Source organism: Nyctereutes procyonoides, unplaced genomic scaffold (assembly GCF_905146905.1).
Source record: "Nyctereutes procyonoides isolate TBG_1078 unplaced genomic scaffold, NYPRO_anot_genome, whole genome shotgun sequence".
In the NCBI taxonomy this organism is placed as follows: Eukaryota; Metazoa; Chordata; class Mammalia; order Carnivora; family Canidae; genus Nyctereutes; species Nyctereutes procyonoides.
In genome coordinates, this window is record NW_026575140.1 from 32,092,169 (window position 1) to 32,113,065 (window position 20,897).

Sequence of the window (20,897 nt, forward strand, 5' to 3'; positions counted from 1 at the left end):
GTCTCACACACAGGCCCAGTCCAGGTCAGAGTCACACCAGACAGCGGCCCCCTGCATGCCTCGTTCCCGGATGCTGCTCATTGTTTCAGGACTGCAGGCGCTCACGGGGACTCCTCCGTCCCAGCGGGCACGGGGCAGCCTCGGCTCGCGGGCTGACAAGCATCAGGCACGTCCTCTGGCCTCTTGGAGCCAGGAGGGGCAGCTGCAGACCATCTCCAGGGTCGCCCTGGCTCAGCTAGTTCCACCCAGGGCCCCCGAGCGGACAACCTGACCGTCCTGCACACCCCCTGCCCCACTCTGCAGCAGTGACTGGGACACCCTGGAGGCCCAACCCGGAGCCAGGCTGGGGGCTTCGAGCACGGTGCAGCCGCGGAGCAGCCGTGTCCCCAGTGGCCCTGGACGGGCCACCTAACCTCTCTCTTCCCCGCCCCTGGAGCCCCGAGGCTCGGCTGGCCCACAGCAAGCACCCCGGAGATGGGACGGTTACAGCCTGTTCCCATGGGGACACGGGGTGTCACCCCTTCCTTCCCTGCCTGGCTCCAGCTCCCAGAAAGTACTCTGGGGACGTCCGTGGCCTGAGGGTGAGGGACAGAGATGGGAGGGGAGCAGCCCCCCCCCAGCCTGGCGGGCCCCCAAGCCACACAGCAAAGGGAAGGTACCCTGGAGGGTCCTGGCAGGACCTGCAGGTGACATAGAGCTGCCCCCCGGAAGTGCTGCTGGATGAATGAGCCGGTGGGGCCTGAGGCACATCTCAGGCCCGGGAGTGTCCATTATGGCAACGTGGCCGCACAACCACCGCTGGACTCCCCCGTTCAGTGATTTCTCTGTAAAATGGTTTCCAGTGACCGTGTGGAATGAGAAAGGGCCAGCAGTCCTTTGTGTTGCTCATGCCAAGTAGGGCACACCGTGGTGCCCGTGCAGGGTGGGGGCATCCCCGGGGCTTGCGGGGGCCTCGTGGGGGCTCCCAAAGCCCTGGGTCCCACCTGCCCCCTCCCTGCCTGGGAGGCTGGGCTGGTCATCCTGGGGGACAGTGGTCAGGGGTGGACCTCGCTTCTGAGCCCTGGGAGGCTTTGGCCCACAGGTCTGGGGGCAGTCCCCACTCCTTTCCCGGAACTTCACCCCTGCCTGTGTCCTTCCTTGGCACCTGGGCTGTCCCCCTCAGTGTCCCCTGGCAATGGGATTAGGTAGTGACCCCAGGGTACTGGTGCCAAGGTCAGGACAGGGAAGGGGCTCCAGGTCAATCTGGGCTGGGCGACCAGCTCTACAGGAACCTTGGGGTGGAGGGTGCTGAGGGACAGGGGAGAGGCCAGGAGAACTTGTGCAGCCAGCACTGTGGGCTCCCTCAGTGAGGCAGGAGGAACTGTGCCCCCCACTCCCACCCCCACCCCCACTGAGGTCCCACCTCCTGCCTCTGCATCCCCCTCCCCTTGCCTTGCACTTCTGCATCTGGTCACCTCCTGCCCTCTGCACAGCCAGCCCTGCAGCCCTCTCCCCTCTGCCACTGTGGGCTCCTGGCCCCAGGCAGCGCAGCTGGGCCACAGCAAAGGCAGTTTATTTTGGAGACTGAGCTGAGGACATGTTCTAGAATAATAAGCCTCCTCATTGGTCCACGGACACTTTCTCTTTCCCTTTCCATTTAGAGAAGTCAGGTCCTGGGCTGAGTGCAAGCTTGACCTGCTGTCAGGAGTCCTGAGACAGCGGCTGGGGAATGAGGGGTCCTGAAGGGGGACATGGAGCCTCTTCGAGGCTGGGAGCTGCCCCCTTGGAGCCAGGCCCCCAAGGCTGATGCCCTGAGCCAGGTGAGTCCCCTGAGCCTGTGTTTCCATGTGACTCAGCATTTCCTAGCATCCCCTTTTGACCCCTGGGTGTGCTCCCTGCACCGTGCCCCAGGTCATACCCACCTCCTGGCTCCTGTGGGCTCTCTTTCCCCCCACTGCCATAGCTCTTGGACTGACTCAGCCCCCTGCACCCCATCCCCTGATCCCATAGTATGGGGGCGCAGATTGACAGAAGACAATACCCACCAGCAGCTGAAGTGTTCCTCTGGGGGCCACAAGACCCTCTGGCTCCAAGCCCTGCTCACCCCTGGTCCTCTGAGCCTCAGCTTAGTCATCTGTAGGACAGGCTTGTGTGTACCTACCATGGGTTGGGTGACACTGGAGGGACATGAATGCAGCATGATATGAATGACTGTCACATTTGGAAGTGGTTTCTAAATGGGAGTTGTGTTTGCTCAACAAATTAGATTGGTTTTTAATTTGTCATCTAAAAGGATACTTTGAGCATCTGCCTTTGGCTCAGGACATGGTCTCAGAGTCATGGGATCAGAGCCATGAATAGGGCTCCCTGAGCAGCGGGGAGTCTGCTTGTCCCTCTCCCTCCCCCCTGCTCGCGTGCTCGTGTTCATTTCATCTCCCAAATAAATAAAATAAAATATTTTTAAATAGTATACATCGGCAGGATGACTTGAGAGCATGTAAATAGCCCATATCTCTGAAAACTTTCAGGATAGCATGCATTGATGAGAAGAGCATGTTTGGAGGAGATGCTTTCAGGCTATGTAATTGTTCTATTTTTGATTGCTTGTTCTTGGCTGATGATGGCATTCCACTGGAAGCAAGAGAATTCTCCTTGCGTTTATTCATTCATGCATCCTTCATGCATTGGCATCATGGAGGACTTCATGGTTCCAGTTTTATTCACTGACTTTTAATCCACTACTCATATATTTTGGTTTTCAAGTTGTCCAAATTTTTCCAGCCAGAGACCCTTGACACTGGCCTATGGAGTTTTTTTTTTTTTTTTTTACAATATCGCTATCAATCCATAATTCCTGGCCCAACAGGATGTTCCTGGCTCATCTGCTTCTTGCCCAGCCCCAGTCCTGGGAGCAGACGTTTTTCAAGAAATCCAAATTATTTTTATGGACCATGGATTTTTTTAATTTAATTTTTTTAATTTAAATTCAATTAACATATAGTGTATTATTCGTTTCAGAGGTAGAGGTCAGTGAGTCATCAATTGCATGTAATGCCCAGTGCTCATCCCATCACGTGTCCTCCTTCCTGCCCATCACCCAATGACCCCATCCCCTCACCCACCTCCCCTCCAGTGACCTTCAGTGTGTTTCCTAGAATTCAGCATCTCTTATGGTTTGCCTCCCTCTCTATGTTCATCTTATTTTATTTTTTCTTCCATTCTATGTTCATCTGTTTTGTTTCTTAAATTCCACATGTAAGTAAAGTCATATAGTATTTGACTTTCTCTGATTGACTTATTTCATTCAGCCTAGTACCCTAGAGTTCCATCCACATTGTTGCAATGGCAAGATTTCGTCCCTTGAAGCCCAAGTAATATTCTATTGTATATACAGACCACCTCTTCTTTATCCATTTCCATTGATAAACATCCGGGCTCATTCCACAGTTTGGCTATTATGGACATTGCTGCTATGAATATTGGAGTGCAGGTGCCCTTTCCAATTCCCGTGTTTCTATCATTTGGGTAAATATCTAGTTATGTAAGTACTGGGTCCTAGGGTAGCTGTATTTTTAACCTTTTGGAAACCTCCACCCTATTTTCTGGGGTGGCTGCATCAGCTTGCATTCCCACCAATAGTGTAATGGAACTCCCCTTTCTCTGCTTCCTTGCCAATGCCTGTCATTTCCTGTCTTGTTAATTTTCGCCATTCTCACTGGTGTGAGATGGTATCTCATTGTGGTTTTGATGTGTATTTCCTGATGACAGGTGATGCAGGGTATTTTTCATGTGTCTTTTGGCCACATGTAGTTCTTCTTTGGAGAAATGTCTGTTCATGTCTTCTGCCCATTTCTTGTCTGGATTATTTGTTTTTTGGGTGTTGAGTTTGATAAGTTCTTTATAGATCTTGCATACTAACCTTTTATTTGATATGTCATTTGCAAATATCTTTTCCCTTTCTGTAGGTTGTCCTTTGGTTTTGTTGACTGTTTCCTTTGCTGTGCAGAAGATTTTTATCTTGATGAAGCCCCAATAGTTCATTTTTGCTTTTGTTTCCTTTGCCTCTAGAGACATGTCTAGCAAGAAATTCCTGTGGCCAAGGTTACAGAGATTGTTGCCTATATTGTCCTCTAGGATTTTGATGGATTCTTGTCTCACATTTAGGTCTTTCATCCATTTTGAGTTTATCTTAGTATGGCGTAAGAGAATGGTCCAGTTTCATTCTTCTGCATGTGGCTGTCCAATTTTCCCAAAACCATTTGTCGAAGAGACTGTCTTTTTTCCATTGGATATCCTTTCTTGCTTTGCTTTGTCAAAGATGAGTTGACCATAGAGTTGAGAGCCCATTTCTGGATTCTCTATTCTGTTCCATTGATCTGTATGTCTGTGTTTGTGCCAGTACCACACTGTCTTGATGATCACAGCTTTGTAATAGAGCTTGATGTCCTGAATTGCAATGCCACTAGCTTTGGTTTTCTTTTTCAGCATTCCTCTGGCTATTCAGGATCTTTTCTGGTTCTATGAAAATTTTAGGATTATTTATTTCTGCTCTGTGAAAAATGATTGATGGTATTTTGATGGGGATTACACTGAATGTGTAGATTGCTCTGGGTAGCATAGACATTTTCACAATATTCATTCTTCCAATCTTGAGTATGGAATGTTTTCCCATATCTTTGTGTCTTCCTCAATTTCTTTCATGAGTGTTCTGTAGTTATTAAAGTACAGATCCTTTACCTTTTGGTTAGGTTTATTCCTAGGTATCTTATGGTTTTGGTGCAGTTGTAAATGGGATTTATTCCTTAATTTCTCTTTCTTCTGTCTCATTGTTAGTGTATGGAAATGCCACTGATTTCTGGGCATTGATTTTGTATCCTGCCACGTTGCTGAATTCCTGTATGAGTTGTAGCATTTTGGGGTGGAGTCTTCTGGATTTTCTACACAGAGGATCATGTAATCTGTAAAGAGACAGCGTTTGACTTCTTCTTTCCCAATTGGAAGCCTTTTGTTTCTTTTTGTTGTCTGACCGCTGAGTCAGGACCTCTAGTACTATGTTGAACAACAGTGATGAGACCGGGCATCCCTGTCATGTTCCTGACCTTAGGGGAAAAGCTCTCAGTTTTTCCCCTTTGAGAATGATATTCGCTGTGGGCTTTTCATAGATGGCTTTTATGATATTGAGGTATGTTTCCTCTATCTCTACACTGTGGAAAGTTTTTATCAAGAAAGGATGGTGTATTTTGTCAAATGCGTTGCCTGCATCCATTGAGAGAATCTTGTCCTTTCTTTTATTAATGTAGAGTATCACACTGATTGATTTGCAGATATCGGGCCACCTGCAGCCCAGGAATAAATCCCACCTGGTTGTGGTGAACAGTCCTCGTAATGTACTGTTGGATCCTACAAGTTAGTGTCTTGGTGAGAATTTTTGCATCCATGTTCTTCAGAGATATTGATCTGTAATTCTCCTCTTTGGTGGGATCTTTGTCTGGTTTTGAGATCAAGGTAATGCTGGCCTCATAGAATGAGTTTTGAAGTTTTCCTTCCATTTATATTTTAAGTAGCTTCAGAAGAATAGGTATTAATTCTTTTTTTTTGTATTAATTCTTTTTTAAACGTTTGGTTGAATTCCCCTGGACACTTGTTCAGAGATTTTTTATTACGACTTCAGTTTCCTTGCTGGTTATGGGTCTGTTCAGGTTTTCTATTTCTCCCTATTTCAGTTTTGGTAGTTTACACATCTCTAGGAATGCATCTGTTTCTTCCAGATTGTCTAATTTGTTAGCATATAGTTTCTCAAAATATATTCTTATAATTGTTCATATTTTTTCAGTGTTGGTTGTGATATCTCCTCTTTCACTCACAAATTTATTATTTTGGGTCCTTTCTCTTTTCCTTTTTGGTAATTCTGGCTAAGAGTTTATCAGTCTTATTAATTCTTTCAGAGAACCAGCTCTCAGTTTTGTTGATCTAGTCTAGTGTTCTTTTTGGCTTCTATTTCATTGATTTCTGCTCTAATCTTTATTATTTCTCTTTTCCTGCTGGGTTTAGACTTCAGTTGCTGTTCTTTCTCCAGCTCCTTGAGATGTAGGTTAGTTTTTGAATTTGAGAGTTTTCTTGTTTCTTGAGAAAGGTTTGTATTGCAATATACTTCCCTCTGAGGACCACCTTTGCTGCATCCCAAAGATTTTGAACAGTGTGCTTTCATTTTCATTTGTTTCCATGAATTTTTAAAATTCCTCCTTATTTTCCTGGTTGACCCATTCATTCTTTAGTAGGACACTCTTTAGCCTCCATGTATTTGCGTCCTTTCCAAATCTCCTCTTGTGATGGAAATCCAGTTTTGTTTTATTTATTTATTTATTTATTTATTTATTTATTTATTTATTTATTTTTGGAGATCCAGTTTTAAAGCATTGTGGTCTGAGAATATGCAGGGAATGATCCCAATCTTTTGGTACTGGTTGAGACTTGATTTGTGACCCAGCATCTGATCTACAGTGGAGAATGTTCCATGTGCACTCGAGAAGAATGTGTAATCCGTTGCTTTATAGTGAAAAGCTCTGACTACATCTGTGAAGTCCATCTGGTCCAGTGTGCTGTTCAAAGCCCTTATTTCCTTGTTGATTTCTGTTCAGATGATGTGTCCATTGCAGTGACTGGGGAGTTAAAGTCCCCTATGATTAATGTATTATTACCAATGAGTTTCTTTAATTTTTTAATTAATTGGTTAATATAATTGGCGGCTCCCATGTTAGAGGCATAAATATTTACAATTGTTAGATCTTCTCATTGGGTAGACTCTTTAATTATGATATAGTGTCCTTCTTTGTCTCTTATTTCAGTCTTTGGTTTAAAATCTAATTTGTCTCATATAAGGATTGCCACCCCAGCTTTCTTTTGAGGTCCATTAGCATGATACATGGTCTCCACCTCCAGTTTCAGTCTGGAGGTGTCCTTGGGTCTAAAATGAGTCTTTTGCAGACAGCATATGGATGGTTCTTATTTTTCTATCCAGTCTGAAACACTGAGCCTTTTGACTGGAACATTTAGCCCATTTACATTCAGAGTAACTATTGAAAGATAAGAATTTAGTGCCATTTTATTACCTGTAAAGACCGTTTTTCTGTAGACTATCTCTGTTCTTTTCTGGTCTTTGTTACTTTTGGGCTCTCTCTTTGCTGAAAGAATCCCCCTTTTATATTTTTTGCAGGGCTAGTTTGATCACAGATTCCTTTAATTTCTGTTTGTCCTGGAAGCTCTTTATCTCTCCTTCCATTCCAAATGACAGCCTTGCTGGACAAATTATTCTTGGCTGCATATTTCTCTCATTTAGCACCCTGAATATATCATACCAGCCCTTTCTCCCTGCCAGGTCTCTGTGGACAGGTGTGCTGCCAGTCTAATGTTTCTACCCTTATAGGTTACCAACCTCTTGTCCTGAGCTGCTTTCATGATTTTCTCTTTGTCTCTGAGATTTTCAAGCTTCATTATTATATATTACAGTGTTGACCTATGTTTACTGATTTTGAGGGGGGTTCTCTGTGCCTCCTGGACTTGAATGCAGTTTTCTTCCCCAGATTAGGGAAGTTCTTTGCTATAATTTGCTCCAATATACCTTCTGACCACTCCCCCCTTTCCTCTTCCTCTGGGATTCCAATTATTCAAATATTGTTCTGCTTATGATCTTACTGATCTCACAAATCCTCCATTCATGATCCAGTGGTTGTTTATCTCTTGTTTTCCCGGTTTCTTTATTCTCCATCATTTTGTCTTCTAGATCACAGACTCTCTCTTCTGCCTTGTTTATCCTAACAGAGTCTCCATTTGTGCTGGCATCTCTTTAATAGCCTTTTTTATTTCAACCTGATTAGATTTTAGATCTTTTATTTCTACAGTAAGGGACTTTCTAGTGACTTTTATCCTTTTTTTCAAGCCCAGTTAGGATCTTTATAATCATTGTTTTGAATTCTAGTTCTGACATCTTCCTTGTATCCACAATGATTAAATCCCTGGCACTCGGTACTTCCTCTTATTCTCTTTTTTTGGGGTGAGTTCTTCTGTCTTGTTATTCTGTGTTTCCAAAAAAAGGTCACTTTACTATTTGTAGAATTGCAGCAATTTTTTTCTTAGATCTCTGGTTGAGTTCGCAGGTGTTCAGAATGATTTGACAGCTATCTAGCTGAATTCCAGGGACCAGATGAAATTAGGGTCCCCTACTCCTCCACCATCTTACCTCTCTGTCCCAGAGAATGGGTTTTAGAACCCAACATGAGTGGGGGTGCTAATTGTCACTGCAGTGTCATTGCTTTAAGGATTTCATAGAGAATGATTTAGGAAGTATGTACTCAGACCTCCCTACATTCATGTATATCGCATGCACACATTCACTGAGAGACACATAAACGCAAGTTCACACCAAGAGCACCAGTTCTAGACAAACCACAGTGTGCATCCTCCTCTGTTCCTGACAGGAACCCGGCCCCCTTTGTCCAGAACATATTTGCTCACTGGCTCAGTCCTAGAAGACACAGACCATTGTCTCATGATTGCTGCCATTGCAAGAATCCTGCCCACTCAACATTTGCTTATACTTATTTTTTCCATTAGTCCAAATACCATTCTCCAAAGTTGCATAGATTAGTTTTTCTTTTCTTGGTGGTGGTTTTATTCATTTGAAATCTAATTTTGTTCATTTTTTGAGTTTCAGTTGTTTACCAGTGTGCATTCAAGCCTTGTTGATTCAGTCTGTTGTTAACGTTAAAAAATAAAACTGCCAGTTATTTTTGAAGCAAAAATGGGTTTATTTGGGAACAGCACTCTGTGATAAGCAAGCTACAGCAAAGCCCTAACAAATGCAAAGAGCAAAGCAGAAGCAAAGGCAGAGCAGCTCTTTCCTAGAGGAGAGCAAGATCTGGGAGGCTCTTCGAAACAAAAAGTCCCTTTCAAGGAAGCAGAGACTTGAAGTGTAGTGGCTTCTCATTGGCTGGGCTGGGACTGTCCCTCACTGGCTGGGTGGGACATACCTCATTGTTTGGGCCTTTGTGGGTAGGAGGAAGCTTTCTTTCCTCCCTGGCCGGTATTGAAGTAGTAGCATCCGCCTGGCCTGTTCCCATGAGGTCTGCAGCAAACCACCAGCGCAGTCCCTCCCTGCCCTACGTGGCCAGCCCGTCAGCAGAGGGCAGGCCTGGGCAGGCTGCTGGCAGGGCTGGCCACAAGCACCACCTGCTTCCTGGATGGATCCCCAGCCCCTCCTGCAGGCGCAGAAGGTTCCTGGGGTCACTCCTCCCCTCCCACATAACCATACTGGGTCAGGGAGAGTTCTAGGACGTTACCACAGGGGCACTTGTCCACTGTGTGCCACAGCCAGACCCACAGTTCTGAAGGAAGCGTGAGGACTGCCTGGGTGCCAGGAAAGACTTCTTAATCAGCGTCCAGGATGCCCACCAGGACCCAGACTGCTCTCTTTCTCACTGGCCTCTTATTCAGGGTTCCCATGTGACCAGATGGCGGCCAGAGTGCCAGGTTCAGCAGAAACCTGTGTTCCAGGAAGAAGTCCCCTCCCCTGGGCACCAGGACCCCTACCCCTCAGAACCCAGAGCTGCCTGACAAGAGCACATTCACCAGGGGCATGGGGCTCAGTGTTGCCCCAGTGCTGGAAGGGAAGGGCTCAGGACTGAGCCCAGGGACTGCGAGAGAAGGGAGGCATGACCCCAGCAACCTCGCTCCCAGTTTCCCCAGGGGGGAAGCTCCAGGATTGGGGCTCCTCCAAGGTGACTCCTGCCTTGTCTCCCACCTGCGTCAGCTCAGCTGCAGAGAGGACCCACCAGCTGGCAGGGCACTGGAGCCTGCTGCTGGTGGGAGGGATGGGTGCTGGGAGGGGAGAACTCTGCCCTCTCAGACCCAGGATCGCTGGCCTGAGTGGGCCCGCTCCTCTCCCCAAGACAGGGGCCCAGGGAGAAGCTGCAGGAGGTAGGCGTGGAAGCAGAATCAGACACAGGGATGAAGTGGTCCCATGGGGTGGGCAACCACAGAGTGCCCAGGGCTCAGAGGAGGGCAGGGTGGGGAAGGGCTTGCGAGGCAGGGAGGTGGGCCTGGCAAGCTCAGGGTGAGACTGCAGGTTGAGCCCCTTGGGGTAGGGACCAGCCTATCCTACCCTGCCCCATGGCATCCCTCCAGAAACCTCTAACCAGTTCAACCCCATAATTGGCAAAGTTGGGCTGAGTCTGAGGAGCACACAATAAGTACATGGATCAAAGCACCAAGGACGCTTCCATCAGGGATGTGTGATGTGGACAGGGCCCACATGGTGGGCTTACGCTGCTGTTGAGGACTCTCCACCTATGTCCCCCCCACCCGTATTCCGGCTCTGCACTGGCCTCAGGAATCCTTCAGGTATCTCCTTGGTAGCCACGTGAAAATCCTGAATCTGTGTTTCTCCGAAAAGGTGCCTGTTCAAATTGGTGCAGAAAATACGCAGGAGTAAAGGGGCTGAAACTGGTGAAGGGTCAGAGCCGATTCACTGCATGTGCTATTAGTAAAAATATGCTTTGGGGGATGTCATGTTTCGATTCTGTGGTGCTTTCAAAGGGGACGAAGTGCTTGTGACATGACTGCGTGACTGTGCTAGCGCCTCCTAGGCTGAAATCTAAGAGTCCTTCTTGGTGAACCTGGCTGTCAGCCTACAGAGGTGAGCCAAGGGCACCTGGCCGGATGCGCTGGTTGGGTGCACTGGGGCTTCATGGTGGGCCTCGCCACCCGCCTCGCGCCATTGAGACGCTGGGATGAGGTGCAGTGCTGGCCACAGTCGCCGTGGGCAGGCAGGAACATGATGTCAGTGGACTTGGACATGACCCTCAGGTGGGACCCTCTGGGGGTTCTTTGGGCTGATGCACCTGTGTGGCCACATCCAACGCTGGGAATGTTGTATGAAGGGAGCTTCCCTGGGAGCCCATCCTTGGGCCTGAGAGCCCTTCCCATGGCCCTGGCCTCTGCCCTGGGTCAGGGAGAGTTCTAGGATGTTCTAGGAGTTCTGGATTCACAGCAGTGGTTTTGATGGAGAATGACTTAGAAGCCAACGTGTGGGCCTGCTATGCTTGCCTTCCCTGAGATGTCACGGCTGAGGATTCTCAGGGAACACAGTAGGGACCGTGCATCAGAAATGAGTTGAAGGGCCTCAGTAAACAAATCTGGGACCCAGTGAGTCTCGAAATAATGACAGTTAGAATGCACTGCTGAAATAGGAAGTGTGGGCAGCCCAGGTGGCACAGTGGTTTAGCACCGCCTTCAGCCCAGGGCCTGATCCTGGAGACCCGGGATCAAGTCCCACATCAGGCTCCCTGCATGGAGTCTGCTTCTCCCTCTGCCTGTGCCTCTGCCTCTCTCTCTGTTTCTCAAATAAATAAATTAAAAATTAAAAAAAAAAGAAAGAAAGAAAAATAAATAGGAAGCGAGAGCCATGGTGGGACAGGCTGAAGGTCCAGGGAAGCTCTTCTGTTCCATGGACACTGCCTTGGCAGCGTGGAAAGTGGGACCCACACCACCCACTGGAAACCCGAGAAACTCACCGTTCGGGCAAAACTCTTCAGTGTGTAGAAGTTTCGGGAGACACAGCATACTCACATGCTCTCAAAGCATCTTCCGAAGTATATGTTTTAATGAAAAGTTAAAAACCAATTTTAATTTGTTGAGCAAACACAGCTCCAATTTAGAAATCCCTTCCCAGTGGAACAGTCATTCATGCACTGCATTCGTGGTCCATCCAGTGTCACCCCAGCCATGAGGTAGGTGCCAGCAGGCCCATCCTACAGATGAGCAAACTGAGGCTCAGGGGGCTGGGAGAGTGGGCTTGGTCCCAAGAGTGGCTAGTGGCTGTGTCTTCACGTGGGAGGGCTCTGGGCCCCTCATAAAATTAATGGGAGACATGTGGGGCCCCCAGAGCTCCCTGAGCAGTGGCCAGTCTCCCTCTGCTGCAGGAGTGTGAAGCGCGCCCGGGGACGACCCCCATTCTGCCCTTGGGGGGCCTGGCAGCTCCCAGCAGGCATTGCCCAAGATGGCTCAGACATCTGCATCCTGGAGCTGTCCATCAGTGAGTGGGTCATACCCCCGCAGGGGGCATGGATGCTGTCTCCTCCATGGCCACTGTGGTGACGTCCGGTGGGGCCTGCGGGACCTGGATGACACAGGATCCCCTTATGTGTCCAGCTGGAGAAATTCAGCATGAAAACCACACCCTGCGCCCAGCCCAGGAACTTTGTGGTGCTCGGGGTCATGTTGGGTTTCTAAGGGGAGGACTATGGCCTCTTCCCCAAGTTGGCTTGGCCTCATACCAAGGACTCAGGCCCTCTGAGAACGGGGACCCCCACCCACCCCAACAGCATCACCTCCAGTGGGTCAGGGCGAGTGAGATGACCAGTAATACCTGTTGAAAGGTTCTTGACTTGGTGGATCTCTCTGAAAGACAGAGACATTGTGTCACATGGAGTGGGCCTCACAGCCATGGGTTCAGACCTGAGCTCCCAGTTTCTCACTGTGGGGCCTTCCGTGAGACAGGGGCCCTCTGGGACACAGGCCAGACCCATGTGGACAGGGCTGCTTGCTGGACTTGTCCCTTGCGGAGCCCAGGACCTGTGACAACATGGAGCTCCTCCTGCCCAAGTCCCTAGCCACCAAACCTTGTCCCTAATTCACTCCAGTGTGATGGTCATCCAGGGACAGGGAGCAAACACTTCACAGAGGAGGGTCCCCCCCTCAGGGAGCAGGTGCCCCAGAATCCGGTGAGAAAGAACACTGGCCATTGCCACCCTCTCAGAGCCTGGGTCCCCGAGACCTGCCTGCAGCCTGGGCCCCAGGGTGAGGACCCAGGACACACAAGCTGACAGTAGTCCGAGAAGGTGGCCATCCTTCCCCATTCGGACGACTTTGCTGAGTGCCTACTCCCTATGGGGCATGGCCGGGGCCCCCAAGGGCCAGAGCTGGGCCTACAGAGCCAGGGCCTGGCCAGATGTGGAGGCAGGCACGTAAGTGGGCCCCTCGGGGTGTCAGCATTGCCTGTGGCAGGGTCACTGCTGCCCTCCTGCACCATCTCCGTGCTCCCCCTACTCCGTGCAGCCTGCCTGGTGCTCCTCTGCCCCTGGGGGCAGAGAGGGCCTCCAAGTCCAAGGTGGGGAGTGAGTATAAGGGCAGCAAAGGGCTCCTGGAACAGGGGATACTGAGCTCCCGGCCCCCCACTCTGGTGATCCCATGACATCAGGACGCCCACATCTCCAGACCATCAACAGCCCACCAGAGGAGCCCAGGAATCCTGGAAATGCTCCTGGGGGCCGCCTCCCCCCATTTGCAGGACAGGCTGAGGGCCTCAGAGATGGACTGCTCACCATGCTGCCTTCTATGTTTCATCCAAAAGCAGAGGCTTATGAGGACAAAGAGCACTAATATACCAAGGAAACTGCTCATAAGGGGAGGGCCCCAGGAGGAGCATGTGACATCAGAGCTGCTGGTCCCAGCATGTGCTTCCCGCTGAAAAGGGCCGCTGCACCTAGGAGAGAGCCATGCAGAGGACAGGGAGCATCCCGAGCGCCCCCGCTGGCCTGCACTCCCTCAGACCCAGGGGCGCTCCAGCAGGTGAAGGCAGCTGCCCAGTAAACCTGCTCCAGCTCCGGGTGGGGAACTCACATCCATCTTCAAGCCTCACTGCTCTGGGGAGACGAGGGAAGGATGAGGTGGGAACACAGGGATGCACAGAGAGGAGACAGGGACAGGGATGGGCCAGAGGAGACTGGGCAGAGAGAGCCCTGGTCAGGGGGGGACACCCTTCAGGGCCAGTGTGCCACCCAGAGGGACAGACCTGGGGGAGGCAGGATGGCGAGAGGGGACCCTTTGGCTGCCCTACAGCGGCCACATCTGGTCACCCCAGACTCCCCCCAGGGACACGGAGCACCCAAGTTGTCTCTGGGCCCCGGGGATGGTTATGCAGGGGATCTTCACTTTGGGAAACTTCCCTGCCAGCCTCCCCCTGACTCCACATCTACTGGGACCCCCTACAGCCCTGGCATCTGGGGACACCGCAGGGGACCCAGAATCTAGCAGCACCATCCCTCAAGATCTGTCCCAGGACAGAAGGTCCATCCTTGGCCTCAGGGAACTTGCATCTGCTGACTATCAGATGTCAGCTAGTGTGAAGGGGTGTGAGGGCCACAGGGTCCAAGCAGGTGCCCTGCTGGATGCCGTCTAGCCATGGGGAGCAGCAGAGCGGGGCCTTGGGGTCTCTGCAGCTGGGCAGCCCTCATCTGCCAGGGCAGCGTGGAGGAGCTCCTCCCGGGGACATGGGCACTGACACCACCCCAGGATCACCTACATGGTCCAGGGCTGGCACTGCTCCAGGGTCCCATTGGGTGAGAAGGTCCCGGGAGGGCAGTCTTCACACATCGTGTCCCTCCGCTCGGTGCCTGAAAAACGACAAGGCTGGCAGAGGGGATGCAGGGGCTGGAGCCGAGGGGAGCTGGGCTTCTCCCCCACAGGCTGGGGCCTGGGATCTGGGGTCTGGCTCTCCAGGGGGTACCAGGGACCAGGTGGCCCTGCTGCTGAGCAGAGAGAGCATGGGGTCTTTGGCTCACCTCTGGCCACTAGCCTCTGTCCAGGTTTGCAGGGCGTGTGGGGACGGCACTCCACACAGTCGTCCTCGTTCTCACTGATGCAGAAGTGGCCCTGGGCACAGGCGCACACAGTATTCTCTGTTCTGGAGCATTTCTGCCTGGTCACCAGGGCCATGGCTGGGACCCAAGAGAAGGAGCTGAGAGCAGCTGCAGGGGCTGCCCTGGGCAGTGCCGAGCACCCCATCCCAGGAGGAGACCAAGAACCTGTGGGCCTGTGGGCTCCTGCCTGGGGTCTGGGGATGGGACGGTGAGTGGCCCCCAGCCCAGCTCTGCAGCCCTGGTGTGTGTGTCTGGGTCCCACTCTCCTCCTGCCCCAGGACCCAGTCAGGTGCCCGCCCTGCTCAGCCCGAACCCGGTGCCTGCGGGTGTGGACGTGTGGAGGGTGGTGTCCAAAGGGGATCTGAGGGGCATGAACAGCAGCAGAAGAGCGCTGGAAATGGAGGAGGGGCCAGCGGTCAGGAGGATGGGGGTGTCCTCAGTAGGGCAGGCGGGGCCCACAGAGGAAGTGAGAACCACAGGCAGCCGTGGGTGAGTCCCAGAACGTGGGTCCCAGCCCTAGGCCACCCATAATGAAGTCCCATCCCTCAGACAGGTTCCCGGCTAACAGGCTTTTCTGAAGCTGCTGACCCGCCTCTAGGGAGAGACAGGTGTGGACAGAGGCCTAAGTCCCCTGGAAGGGTTCAGACACTGAACCCTGCAGATGGGTGGGGCCTGGCACACCTGGTCCTGGCCATGTGGGTGTGCCGCTGCAGTGCTGCAGTGGGACAGAGTGGAGTGGTGGCTGCGGCCAGTGCTCTCACCTGGGTCACACATTCGGCACTGCAGACACTCGCTCAGGCCATTGAGGTGGGCCGTGTAGGTCCCCGGGTCACAGGGAGCACAGACCGTGCCAGTCAGCTCCCCACAGGCCTCCTTCACCCGGTAACCTGCACCCAGAGGGGCCGCGTCACTCGGGCCCGACTAGGACCCTTCGGGAGCCCCCAGAGGGCATGACACCCCCCCAGAACAGAAAGCCCTCTTGCTGAACCCCCACACCATACATGGTCCCCTGCTGCCTCCTACCAGTGAGCCAGCTCTGGGGGCAGTGGGAATGCTCTGGACAGAGGTGAGGACCTCCTGGTCCTGTGCCCACTGTGCCCCGGTCCCCACTCTGCGCCCCAGCTTCTGGCCACTAACCGGCTGGCTGGCTCCCCCAGGCCACCTGCCTGTGCAGTGCAGTTGTGAGGGGCTTGAGGGAAGAGTCCAAGCTCAGGGTGTTTCAGCCCTCCCCCATTGGTACCCCTGCCTCCAGGGCTTCACTTGGCCCCTGGTGCTGAAGCATAAGCCCCTGGCCAGGGAAGGGGCTGTCCTGGGTGGCCCCACAGAACGGGTCCTTCCAGGACCGTACCTACCTGGGCTGCATTTGGGACAGCACTCGGACCCTACCGGATACTCTTCCTCTTTGCAAGGGGCTGTGGCAAGAGCCCAGGGGAGGGACCCCAGGAGGAGGAGGTACAGGGCCTGCAGGAGACAGGATCAGCACTGCAGGGGAGCAGTCCCAGGGCTGCCCCTGGGGCCCCAGGCTCTCCCCCTGTGAAATGGGGCGGCAGCAGCCCTTGAGGAACTGCAGGGTCAGAGCAGGGACAGCTCTGAGGAGCCATAGCCCTGGTGGGGAGACAGGTGGCTCTGGCCTGGGGGTGACGGGGGCTATCTGGGGGACCCTGGTTCCAGGGCTGATCCTGTCTGGTACTGTGGGTGCCTTCCTGAGGAGTTAGAGCCAGTGCTAGCCGCCTACTGAGCAGAGTCCTGTGTTTGCCTTCTCTGCACAAATAAGGACTTTGTCAAAAGCACTGAGCTGCCGGCAGAGGCAGGGGAAGAAGGGTGGGCTCTTGAGCTCCTGCTTTCCCTGTGGTGGGGGCCCGGAGACGGTTGGGGAGAGGGCCACAGAGGAGCATTTCCGCTGTTAGTGGGTATGGCTTCAAGCCACTCTGCTCACAGACTCTTGACTCTCGGGGGTCAGGGGACAGGTTGCAGGGGGTTGAGTCCACCCAAGAGCTACAGGTAGTGAGGGGACAGGGCACAAGTGAGCCAGGAAGTGGCTATGGCCCAGGGCAGGGTGCAGGGAGCACACCCAGCAGGCAGGAGGGGATGACAGGAAGTGCTGAGACACAGGGACACACAGACTCAGGGCACTCACCTGGCTCAGGGCATCAGCCTTGGGGGCCTGGCTCCAGGGGGGCAGCTCCCAGCCTCGAAGAGGCCCCATGTCCCCCTTCAGGACCCCTCATTCCCCAGCTGCTGTCTCAGGACCCCTGACAACAGCAGAGCGACCTTGCACTCAGCCCAGAGCCTGACTTCCCTAAATGGAAAGAGAAAGAGAAAGTGTTTGTGGCCCAATGAGAAGGCTTATCATTCTACAACATTCTTCAGCTCAGCCTCCAAAATAACTGCCTTTGCTGAGGCCCAGCTGCCCTGCCTGGGCCCAGAAGCCCACAGTGGCAGGGGGGAAGAGGGCTGCAGCGCTGGCTGTGCAGAGGGCAGGAGGTGACCAGATGCAGAAGTGCAAGGCAAGGGGAGGGGGATGCAGAGGCAGGAGGCGAGGCGGGACCTCAGTGGGGGTGGGGGTGGGGGTGGGGGCACAGTTCCTCCTGTCCCACTGAGGGAGCCCGCAGTGCTGGCTGAGCAAGTTCTCCTGGCCTCTCCCCTGTCCCTCAGCATCCCCCACCCCGAGGTTCCTGTAGAGCTGGGTGCACCCTCCAAATGTATCTGCCTGCCTTCTGTCTGGGCTCTCACACTCCGAGAGCCCGCCCCCCACACCCCACGCCACGGCTCAGGCATCAAGGCTACAAACAGAGCCCTCCAGCTTCCTGTCTCAGCTCCCGAAGTGGGATGACCCCATCCCTCCAGAGGAACCCATCTGGAACCCTCCAGAACGTCTGTCTCCCATGCGGCGGCGCCCTCCAGGTGTGTCCCCACCTCTATACAGGATAGGGGTGACTGCTTTCCTCCTACAGGATCCTGAGCACAGCTCTGCAGAAGGGGTCTCTCCCCAGACCACCCGGAGCTGGGGGAGGCGAGCTCCCTTGGTGCCCCCCCACCCCCCTGCCGCCACCATGAGGGAGATGGAGGGGAGTGACCTCCCTGACCCTGGGAGCTGGAGGGATGTAGAGCATCCTCAGTGTCCCCCCCACCTCCATGATTGGGGGGGGGCGACACTATACTTTCCCTGAGCCCCACCACTGTATTCACACCCCGCCCCCACCCTGTCACTGGGTGGGGCCCAGCTGATTAATTCTTCCCCCATTTCACAGGTGGGTCATGGCCCAGGGTGTCTGGGGTACAACTGCTCAGACCCAAACCCTGACCTCCCCATCCCAAAGGGGCTCTCCTCACCTTGGCTTCTCAATGCCACCACTGTCCCCAGAGCTGGAGGTGGTGTGGACACTTTAGAGGTGGGGGACCACTGCATGCCAGGTGCCCTAAGAGGCTGGCAGCGGGCTGGTGAGAGGCAATGCACCCCTGCTAGAGCCTCCAATGGGAAGTGTCCTGGGGAGTCTCCCCCGTAGCCCTGGGGCTCCCACGTCACACTTCAGCCCCATGGCCCATGTGATGGTCACATTTCAGCCCTGTGGCTCATGTGATAGGAGGGCTTGGCACCCTCTGACTTCCCCACAGATCAACAAACTGGCCCTTCCCTCCCAGCAGACCCGTGCCGACACTGAGGTACGTGTCCAGCTCCACGGGCCTCGGGGCAGGACCCCATCAGACCAAGGAACTGCCCTCTTCAGTGAACTGATCGCTGGTCGCCCATCCCAGATTGACCTGGAGCCCCTTCCCTGTCCTGACCTTAGCACCAGTACCCTGGGGTCACTACCTAATCCCATTGCCAGGGGACAATGGGATGCCAGGGAAGGACACAGGCAGGGGTGAAGTCCTGGGGCTGAAGTGGGGACTGCCCCCAGACCTGTGGGCCAAAGCCTCCCAGGGCTCAGAAGCGAGGTCCACCCCTGACCACTGTCTCCCAGGACGACCAGCCCAGCCTCCCAGGCAGGGAGGGGGCAGGTGGGACCCAGGGCCTTGGGAGCCCCCACGAGGCCCCCGCAAGCCCCGGGGATGCCCCCACCCTGCACGGGCACCACGGTGTGCCCTACTTGGCATCAGCAACACAAAGGACTGCTGGCCCTTTCTCATTCCACACGGTCACTGGAAACCATTTTACAGAGAAATCACTGAACGGGGGAGTCCAGCGGTGGTTGTGCGGCCACGTTGCTATAATGGACACTCCCGGGCCTGAGATGTGCCTCAGGCCCCACCGGCTCATTCATCCAGCAGCACTTCCAGGCGGCAGCTCTGTGTCACCTGCAGGTCCTGCCAGGACCCTCCAGGGTACCTTCCCTTTGCTGTGTGGCCTGGGGGCCCGCCAGGCTGGGGGGGGTGCTGCTCCCCTCCCATCTCTGTGCCTCACCCTCAGGCCACGGACGTCCCCAGAGTACTTTCTGGGAGCTGGAGCCAGGCAGGGAAGGAAGGGGTGACACCCCGTGTCCCCATGGGAACAGGCTGTAACCGTCCCATCTCCGGGGTGCTTGCTGTGGGCCAGCCGAGCCTCGGGGCTCCAGGGGCGGGGAAGAGAGAGGTTAGGTGGCCCGTCCAGGGCCACTGGGGACACGGCTGCTCCGCGGCTGCACCGTGCTCGAAGCCCCCAGCCTGGCTCCGGGTTGGGCCTCCAGGGTGTCCCAGTCACTGCTGCAGAGTGGGGCAGGGGGTGTGCAGGACGGTCAGGTTGTCCGCTCGGGGGCCCTGGGTGGAACTAGCTGAGCCAGGGCGACCCTGGAGATGGTCTGCAGCTGCCCCTCCTGGCTCCAAGAGGCCAGAGGACGTGCCTGATGCTTGTCAGCCCGCGAGCCGAGGCTGCCCCGTGCCCGCTGGGACGGAGGAGTCCCCGTGAGCGCCTGCAGTCCTGAAACAATGAGCAGCATCCGGGAACGAGGCATGCAGGGGGCCGCTGTCTGGTGTGACTCTGACCTGGACTGGGCCTGTGTGTGAGACCCTGCCTGTGCCGTGGGCATGGTGGTGCCACCGAGGGGGAGAGGCTGGGACTCGGGGGACTGGGGGTGAGGCCCCCGGGGCCGGGGCTGCCCAATACTGGCTACGTCTCCTCACCAGAAGCCAATTAGAAGTGTCCCCACCCTGCGCCATCTTGGTACACTTATACCCTCCTGCCTCCGGGGTTTTCCAACCAAGGGGAAGGAGCACCCTCTCTGTACCCTCCATTCCGCCCTCATGAGCCTTGGGAAGTATTATAGAATGTTCTAGGAACCCCAGCCACACACAGGTGCCTCAGAGCCACTCAGGAACCCAAAGCAGGGGTGGGAGTTCTCTCTCCTGCTACACCCCCCACTGACCTCCCAACTCCTGCCATGCTCTTCAGGATGGAGGGGGCTAAGGGTCCCTTCGGCTGGGACTGACCGGCAGCCACCAGTGTCCTCACAGTCACTACCTGATTCTATTTCCAAGGGACCCTGGGGAGGAGACCCTGATCAGGGCCAGTGACAGGGCAGGAGTACCCGATTCATCATGGAGGGAGCGAGATAGAAGAAGGGTGCCGGCTGTCACCTGCTAGGTGGGACCCTCCCCCTCTGTGCTGGGACCCCCCAATTCTACATATCTGAGGCTCCCTGTGGCTCATGCACCCCATCCTTCCTGGTGGGTGAAGTGGAGCCCATACCCCATATAACCTGGGCCCTGGGATGTACTCACCCCGACCCAACCAATTTACGCCCAGGGCCCCACAGGGCTCATGCTGGGTGGCTCACCCTGAGGGCTCAGGGAGGGCCAGGCTACCTCACTGTGACCTCCTGGTCAACACAGCACACAGGGCTTCTGGGAACCCCCCGGTCACATTTCCCCTTTCTTCCTGAGACAGATTTCCAGGGTGTTGAGGGGTGGGAGAGAGATGGTGAGAACCACAGGGCTGGAGCCAAACCTGGAAGCTTGAGGGGACGTCCTGAGGCCCCATGGCAGAGGCACCCCCTCTTCTATGCATCCTCAGCATCCCCTGCTCTGTGGGAGCCCCAGGCTGGACAGTGGGGATCAGAAGCAACACAGCCTGGTCCTCACCCTCCTCGGGCTCCAGGACCAAGGAGGGAGCCAGAGGTACAGTCACATGGGGAGCTCCCCCTTAGTGGGGGGCAGCTGCCAGGAGGAATGAAGGATGCCTAGGTGCTCTGGTGGAGGGCCAGGTGGGAGAGGGCGTTTCTGAGGAAGAATGTAGGTTGAGCGATGCAG

At 54.2% G+C, this 20,897-nt stretch overlaps 1 protein-coding gene across 3 annotated transcripts; it reads right to left on the reverse strand.

The window, feature by feature from the left end:
• Positions 1-11,615: 11,615 nt before the first annotated feature.
• TNFRSF14 (TNF receptor superfamily member 14) lies at positions 11,616-18,150 on the reverse strand. Of its 3 annotated transcripts, none has more exons than XM_055306841.1 (9): positions 18,006-18,150; positions 16,810-16,971; positions 16,025-16,133; positions 15,434-15,559; positions 14,595-14,750; positions 14,336-14,426; positions 13,356-13,510; positions 12,363-12,432; positions 11,616-12,151 (listed from the first exon to the last, which is right to left on the reverse strand). In XM_055306841.1, the coding sequence occupies exons 2-9, from the start codon at positions 16,876-16,878 to the stop codon at positions 12,037-12,039; spliced, it is 891 nt and encodes a 296-aa protein (XP_055162816.1). In that variant the 5' UTR covers positions 16,879-16,971; positions 18,006-18,150; the 3' UTR covers positions 11,616-12,036. The 3 variants fall into 3 exon arrangements, with proteins under 3 accessions (XP_055162816.1, XP_055162814.1, XP_055162817.1); XM_055306839.1 differs by having other exon boundaries at positions 13,356-13,516; positions 18,006-18,149; XM_055306842.1 differs by having other exon boundaries at positions 12,401-12,432; positions 13,356-13,516; positions 18,006-18,147.
• Between the last annotated feature and the right edge of the window lie 2,747 nt (positions 18,151-20,897).

Excerpts from the sequence above, each read along its gene's own strand:
- TNFRSF14 (XM_055306839.1), bottom strand. The coding sequence starts at position 16,878 with ATGGGGCCTCTTCGAGGCTGGGAGCTGCCCCCCTGGAGCCAGGCCCCC. Across the intron at positions 16,134-16,809 it reads AGGCTGATGCCCTGAGCCAG|GCCCTGTACCTCCTCCTCCT; the intron begins GTGAGTGCCCTG and ends TGTCTCCTGCAG. Across the intron at positions 14,427-14,594 it reads ACAGAGGCTAGTGGCCAGAG|GCACCGAGCGGAGGGACACG; the intron begins GTGAGCCAAAGA and ends GTCGTTTTTCAG.